The sequence below is a fragment of the Rhinolophus sinicus genome, chromosome 1 (assembly GCF_057876585.1).
Source record: "Rhinolophus sinicus isolate RSI-liver-muscle chromosome 1, RSI-T2T, whole genome shotgun sequence".
In the NCBI taxonomy this organism is placed as follows: Eukaryota; Metazoa; Chordata; class Mammalia; order Chiroptera; family Rhinolophidae; genus Rhinolophus; species Rhinolophus sinicus.
In genome coordinates this window covers 14959686-14967856 of record NC_142501.1, presented here as the reverse complement: position 1 = coordinate 14967856, position 8171 = coordinate 14959686, and the positions used below count along the sequence as shown (strand labels likewise).

The window sequence follows — 8171 nt, the reverse complement described above, 5'->3', positions numbered from 1 at the left end:
GCAAATTATCTTTAAAATACGATGTAATGGTGTAGCTAAAGAATGAATAAAGTTTTTACCCTTCTGCATGGCAATTTGACCTTCAGTTAACTTTCTGTTACCTGTTCCTCTGAAACCTGATAGAGATAGAATTGTCAGCTATAGCGTTAGGCAACATCACTTATATTAGAGCAATTACCTGATTGGTAAATTGCATTTGGACTGGCAAACTATAATTACCTCATGGGAGAGCATAGCTTTAGGATTCCCTCAGGGTGAAAACTCTGTAATTGGGCCCTGGTTGGTCCCTGGAAGCTATTCCTATGAGGTTGTGAAGAGCCGATCACAGTCTTCATCTCACAGGTTTCAAGCAGGTGACAAAGGACCTGAGTTTTAGGGGGGGGAATTTCTCCTAGGCCTTAGATGTACCTTTAAATCTACTGAGGCCGAGCTGTAGTGACTCAAGCAGTCCACCTAGGACTATAGAAGCCTAGCGCCAAGTGTCCTTGGAGGCTTAGCATACCTGTAACTCAATCTCACCAGTCTTATGGGAGACATCTTTAAAGTTGGAGAGAACCCTTGTCGGGATCAAAATTAACTGGAGGGTGACTGGGACTCAGGTCCGCCTCCTTTGATCTGCTTGTTTGTATTGAAGAAGGCAGCCTCTCTCCTCCTCCCCTCCCCTTCACATCATTCGAGTAAAACAATGCTTCTCACTTATTTCCGATGCATTTATGTCTTCAAAAGCATAAGAAAGACTCTATCAGTATTTGTTGTGACCATGTAGATATATCATAACATTACTTGAACCCTATAAAACGACCACTGTAATATCAGGTTCTGAAAATCAATTTTAAATAGTGGTATAAGTGCAGGGGTGGGAAACAAAGTCCTATGGGTATTTATTCTTTCAGGGTCAGGATTTATAAACAGCCAAGGAAACCTGGTCCAAGAGTTTTAAATTATAATGATAAATCTGTTGGTTTGGGTCAGATCAGGGGTGTCCCTTAAGTTTTCTATACATTCTCTTATTATTTCAAACTTCACTAGATTGAAAAATACAAAAGTGAGGGTGTCCGGTTAGCTCAGTTGGTTAGAGCACGATGTTCGTAGCACCAGGGTCTTCAGTTCTCCAGTTCGATCCCCACATGGGCCAGTTTGAACTCTGCCCTCCACAACTAGACTGAAACAACTACTTGATTTGCAGCTGATGGGTCCTGGAAAAACACACTTAAAATAAATAAAAGTTTAAAAAGCAAAAGAAGAAGAAAGAAAAATGCAAAAGTAATATGTGCTTTTTGTGATAAGTTAAACAGTAGAGAGATCCATAAAAAAAAATGAACACCTCCCCCACTCGCAGTGCCACCCTTTTTACGCAACCAATGACCAAAGTTTAGTGTGCGTCTTTCCACCTCCTTCTCTGTGCCCACACAAGCACATTTAAAGACATATACGTCACGTAGAATAGTTCGTTTAACTTCAAGCTGCATACATTACTCTGCATTTGCTCTTTTTCACTTAACACATAGGCATCTCTGCAAGTTCTTACATATAGCTCTAACATTTTTAATAATCGCATAATATTCTAAAAGGATTAGCTCTTTTCCTACTGATGGACATTCAGGCTGTTTCATTTTTTTAAAATCACTACAATGTTGTAATAGATATTATTATAAATATATATCCATGCCGGTGCGTTTATTTTTGTAGGACAAAATTGTAGGCTTCTCTGGGCGAAAGGATATGAGATGTGCACTATTAATTCTAACAGTTACTTTCCCAAAAGCTTGTAGCAATATATGCTTCCACCCCTTCCCCAAATCTTTGCCTGCCCTAGGTGTTAGCAATTTAAAAAAATTTTTTTTTGCCAATATGAGAATGAAAAACAGTATCTTTTAACTGTTCTCCTTTTTGCTCCCCTCCAATCTATTCTCCACTCTGCAGAAGTGATCTTTTTGAAAAACAACTTTTACTACATCACTTCCCTGCTCAAAATACCGCATTTATTTCTTGTCACTCTTAGAATGAAGGTGAACGTCTTTGACATGTCAAAAGGCACGTCGTGGTCTAATCGTCTAGCTGCCTGTCTGGTGGGGTTTTCTCCCAACAGGAAGAGCTTTCTCATGCTCTAACTCTACTGAGAAATTAAGATGACATATAAGCTTGTTTGCCGGTACAAGCCACATGGGGAGCTATGTCTTTTAAAATGTGACTATCTTATGCCTGAAAGGAATAATTATTTCCATTTTATTTGCCTTGATGGAAGTGTTTTTCCAGTTGCTTCGGGCAGATCGTTTAGAGTAAACAGGGAAGCGTAGGACTTGTCAAAAAAAAAAACAAAAAAACATGTTAGGGCGACACCTTGGCTCCTGAGGAACAGGCAGAAAGTCTGGTCATAAATGGAGGGGGTTTTTGCTTCTCTTGTTTTTAAGTTGGACTTTTAAAGTAGAAGCTGCCTTTAATGTGCTGGTTTGCAGAACAGGAAATCTGATTTTTCAGTGTGATAACACGTTCTTTGACATTAACCAGTACAGTTGGATTTTTAATGACACTTTCATCTTCAAAGCCCTTCACCAACATGGGTGGATTAATTATTCATTTTTGGTGGTGTGTGAAAAAAGAAAGGTCTTCAAAGCCACCATCCTTTCTCCTTGGAATTGGGGCTCTCCACCTTTCAAATGTTGCTTTCCTGCCCCCAAGGGAGAAAATAAATTGCACCTTTCTTTTTCTTAAGACAAAAAGAATACAATAGAAATCCGCTCTTTACAGTATGGAAAGACGATGTCCTTATATCCTGGGTGGGATTAGAAGAGGTCGGAAAGCTGTGTTTAAAGTGTGTTTACAGTAAGCACTGTGAGAAATGACTTTGGCTAAAAGTGTTTGTTACTATTCAGCCTTTTGATGTGCTCCTGAAAAGCAGCACAATGCGTGAAGCGCCCTGCGTTAACCGTGTAAGTTGAAGCATCATAGCCAGACCCTTATATTCGTTGCTAAACTATATTTCTTTCCTGTTCCCTTAAAAAAAAATGTCTAATTGGAGTTTTAAAAGATTTTACTTCGGAGAAGAAAACCCTCAAGCCTTCCCTAGGGTCCTCCTTGACTTAACACATCTTATAACCACAAGGGAGCAGTCTTTCCTTTGATGAGGTCTTCCCTCCACCTCCCCAGAAATGAAAGAGCAAGTGTAGGTTTGCAAACAGAGTAAAAGCCCTTTCCATTAGCCCTGGACGCCGGAAACCACAAAGGGCAGTCAAGTTTTGATTTTCAAGGAGAAAGCCTCTGGGAGAGCTTTCGCTCAGCCGCTCGGCCGCCAGGAGATCTGTTGGTTCCTGGGATGAGCTCTTCTGAATCCTCCCAGATTTCTATGCTCTTGAAGACCCAAATCAGTGGATTACAGTCATCGGAAAGCTTAGGTGACTTCGGAAGATTACTCTGTTTGGTGCACGCTCACATTGCCAGGCTGCGGGACCGAGCAGAGGAACCCCTTTTGTTATCTTGTTAAAGAAGATCAGAGAGGAAGACGGGGTTCGAAGCGTGGATTAGGGGTCCTAAATCTTTGCCTAGCACCTCCATCTGGATCTTCACCAATAGATCGAGGAGTGCAATGAATGTATGGGATCATGCGACGTGTCCTTGAAGCTTGTTCTGGAACCTAGCTTCCGGACCCAGAAACTTCTCCAAACACAGACCGGCTGTGCCAGGCAGTCTGAATGGACCGGCATCTCTGCTTTGAAGATTTGCAGGTTCCTTTTCTGTTGAGAGATTAATCTCTCGGGTGATCTGTTGGCCTTTGGGCGAATGATGGAGAAACACAGACCCGCCGGACTGCTGACCTTGCCGTACCACCTCCACCCGGTGCCGCTGAGCTTGCCTGGGACCCTGCCCCGCCTTCCTCTGAGCGACCCGTTCAGGGTCTCCTTGCATCTGGACGCCGCGTGCCGCGCCCCGAGACGGCCCTACCTGCCCCTGCCGCTGGACGGCGCCTTCCAGCCCGCCTTCCTCCACAAGCGCAACCAGCGCGAGCGGCAGCGGGTGCGCTGCGTGAACGAGGGGTACGCGCGCCTCCGAGACCACCTGCCCCGGGACCTGGCTGGCAGGCGCCTCAGCAAAGTGGAGACGCTCCGCGCCGCCATCGGCTACATCAAGCACCTCCAGGAGCTGCTGGACCGCCACGCGCCGGGGGAGGAGGACCCAGCCGGCACCCCGCGCAGGCCCGAATGCAACAGCGATGGCGAGTCCAAGGCCTCGTCGGCGCCTTCGCCCTGCAGCGAGCCCGAGGAGGGGGGCAGCTAGCGAGCGCCGGGACTCAGGCCGGACCTCCGTGCCCGCTCGCTGCACCGCGCGCCTTTGCAGTCTGGTCTGAGGTTCTCTCCCAAGTTGGTTGCGTTGTATTTTTGTCTGGCTTTTCTTCCAGGAAAAAAAAAAATAAAATCTTAGGAATAAGCAATTAGTGCGTTAGGGGGAAAAGATATTTTGACGTTCTGGTTGGCTTGATCCCCTCTTGTTGGTTTTGTGCCTGCTATGTAAAGGTGCTTATTAAAGGAAACTCTTTTGCACTCCTCAAAGGCAAACCATGCCAGAGTCTGAGCACCTCATTCTGAAAACTCAAAGCGCAATAACAGTGGATATTTCCTACACTCAGCCGTGTGGGTGAATTCTGTACAAGCTATTGAAATAAACCCAACCGTAAACAAAGAAGAACTTCCCCAAAGTGAATAAATAAATGGCAGTTGTTAAGATGAGAGGAATGCATTCTTTCCTTTCTTCCTTTGGAAACTGTATTAGGAATTTAATCGACGCGGTGCTGTGGCGGAAGGTGGTGATTCTGAGCTGACGCCTGAGAACACACTGGGCAGAGCGCGCTGGGCAGAGCCTAGGCCAGTCCAGGCTGTTGACTGACTGTGTGAACGGTGGTGCGAGAGAAGACGTTCTGTATTTGACATATCACGTTTTATTAAAAAGTGGCTCTTTGGAAACTGCATTGCATTTAGCAGAAAACATGTTAGTATCAACGATCTCTTTGGAAGAGAAGTCAGATTTGTATGAAAACTTACTTTTCCTCTCAGTTGTTTTCGTCCACCGTTTTTTCATTTCCCTTTTCTTTGCGTCTCCCCTTGTAAGTTCTCATTCCATCTAACTTTGGCTAAACTGAAGTGACATGGTGACTTTGAAAAAAAATAAAAAAGAAAGAAATGCATAGTTGGTTGAATGGGATGGACTCAGGTTGGTACATTCTCAATCTTCTTTCCAGTTACATTGAAATTATCTAGTGACATTGGCTTGTTCCTAGTCTTGTAAAAAATACTTAATTCTAGTTGTCTTTTTCCCCCTGAGACAAAATTATAAATTCGGTAGATAAGTCAAAAGCTTGTTAACCTAAGAAATAAACTTCCTCTCTCTAAAGTTATTTCCTAATATGCTGAATTGCCCTTTCCACACAAGCAGCTTTGGTATGGGAGTGGGGAGCGGGGCTAGGAAATAGACAAAAAGACAAACTGACAATGGTGAGTCCTTTCAGGGAATTACTTCACGTAATCCCCACACTGGTCTCCTGAAGTAGGTTTTATTACCCTCTTTTTACGGATGTGTCAACTGAGGGAAGCTAATATTCAGTGAACATCTTTTACATGCGAGGAATTAAGTTGTGTGCTTTCTACATTTTGTCTGAATTCTCATAAATCTGTGAGGTGAGTCTTACTCATATTTGGTGGTTTTAAAAAAAAAATGAAGCTCATGGTTATCTGCCTTGCCCAGGTTAGTGGTGCTACGATTAGTTGAGCTGAGATCCAGTCTTTCCCTTGCTCTGAGCAAACATTACTTGACCTATGGAACACTGAACCATGTTAAAAAGTATAATTACTGCTATTTATAACAATGAGTTATAACAGCATGCTATTGTTTCCAGCTGCACAGATAAATGCTGTGCAATGATTCACAACCAAACTTTCCTTTTTCGTAAGAACAAGGGAGAGTATTTTGGTTTGAATGAACAAGATGTAAGAGCTGTTTTCGCTTACCTGTCACTTAGTTACAACCTCATGCACTCCTACAACATATCCATTTTAGTCTCCAGCAGGTCGTTATTCCATGTGAGGGTTTCAGAGAAGCAAGCCTAACTACTAATTAGGAAAAAAAAAAGAGGCAGGGGACACCCATGTTACCTTCCTGGTGAGTTGGAGGAGATACCAATTAATCAAGTCGCTAAGAACCTTGGGAGACTTTTTCAGGGGTCTTTGACAGGCAGTAATCCCACTCTCCGTTCCTTTATTCTGGTCCGGACATGGGCTAACACCTTGACACTTTTTGACACTTTTTAAAATAGGAATAGCAACAATAAAACAGTGTATTTTGTTTCATCTACACAGACTATGTGATTGCTTTTTAAATGCATGAAAAAAGAAATACTTTTACCTCTTTAACTAAATGGATAAAATCCGTGAATAAATATAATACACTATGCTGAGATGAGTGGCTTGTAATAAAGAGAAGGACAAAGGTGGTTTTAATAGAGAACTTTATTCTGGATAAAATGCCTTAAGAGACTTTTAATGTGGCTTTATTTGAAGCCCTATTAAGAATAAGGCAATGATTTTGAGAAACCTTTTGGAAAAAATTACGTAAAACCTCATCTGAATCATATAACTTTGTTTTCAGAGAAAAAAAAAAAATCAGGCAACTTTTCTAGAAACTTCCTGATGGCTTCCAGGAGGAGCACCAGCCCAGGAATGAGACCTTTTAAAATGTTCCGTCTTTCCTTTTCCTGTGAGTGAACGCTTAATTAACCACAGAACCATTTGACTTTCAAAAAGAACAAAGTTGGTTCTAAGTACTTATGCCATTGTTTTTGCTGCAAACGTTTTCGCCACATCACTAATTGGCTGAAAGGTGATTTTGCCATAAAAAAAGATAAAATAACTGGTTAATAGTTTGGGTTTTTCTTTGGTTTGGTTGCTTGGTTTCATTTCTCCATTGATGAATCAACTGTGTTCATTTGACTTAATCTATTTGAACTAGTTGTCAGTTTCATTTCATTTTTCCGCTGACAAGTTGTCACAGTTACTCCCATTTTTATATTATACATAAATCTTACCTAGCCCTCATAATGGTCTACACAGTGACAAGCAGGTGTGGTAGTGGTGATGGTCTTAAAATATATAGTTAGCGTTTCTTTCAGATGAGGATGATTTGCCCTAAGAGTTGGCTTCTTATTTTGAAACCCACTACCCTGAGAGGAGAAAGGGGCTGGGGGTCCTCTCTGAGGGCACAGTGTTGAACCCACATGTCCCATAGAGTAAGGACAAGTGCCTAGGTACAATCCACAAAATAAAATCAGTTATTCGCACAGCGTTTCCATGAATCTACACACATTTGAAATGCATTCCGATATTTTGTATTTCACAATAAATTCCTTTTAATTTTATTATGTCCTTTTTATGTTTGTTTGTTCATTCATTCATTCATTCATTTTAAGTGTGTTTTTCCAGGACGCATCTGCTCCAAGTCAAGTAGTTGTCTCAATCTAGTTGTGGGGGGTGCAGCTCACAGTGGCCCGTGTGGGGATCGAACCCACAACCTTGTTGTTAAGAGTATTGTGCTCTAACCAACTGAGCTAACTGGCCGCCCCTGTTATGTCCTTTTTAATGTTCCTCTTTTATTTTTTGTGCTTTGATCCTTTTTACAGCAAAATGGCCTTACTAATTGGCTAACTAGATATGCAGTGAAAATGTTTGCAGTAAAAATGCGCATGACTTTTGTTGGGATGTGAAAATACCAGATGCAGATGTGCTGTAGAAGAAAGATCACATTCGTGTTTCCAAGAAAAAAAGAAAAAATGCTCGTGACAAAGATCCTAAGGTGAAGATACTAGACATGAACAAAATCAATGACCAAGAAGTTACGTAGAAGCAACAGAGGGGGTTTTTGTGGAAATGATGCAGTCACGAAAGGAGAAACATTTACATGACCTTCAAGATCTTCCTTGTTTTTTTGGCCACTCAGCCCAGACATAACCATTGATTATACTTTATTGCTTTTAGAATATTCCCTGTGGTTCATAACCCTAATTCAAAGCTGTGCCACCCCATCCCAACCCCCGAGTGTACAGAGAAGAGGGGCTGGGGTGGGGTGTGGCAGTGTGCCCTGGCCTAGGGCTTGGTCCAGCTCAGCCACGCACTGATCTGGTGACCTTGGGT

The 8171-nt window shown here is 42.4% G+C and overlaps 1 protein-coding gene across 1 annotated transcript; it reads left to right on the top strand.

Annotated features, from left to right (window-relative positions):
- The first annotated feature begins 3160 nt into the window (after positions 1 to 3160).
- On the top strand, positions 3161 to 7399 carry ASCL4 (achaete-scute family bHLH transcription factor 4). Its single transcript, XM_019728493.3, has one exon. It carries the CDS (start codon positions 3778 to 3780, stop codon positions 4270 to 4272), a length of 495 nt encoding a protein of 164 aa, XP_019584052.2. The 5' UTR covers positions 3161 to 3777; the 3' UTR covers positions 4273 to 7399.
- Positions 7400 to 8171: the final 772 nt, after the last annotated feature.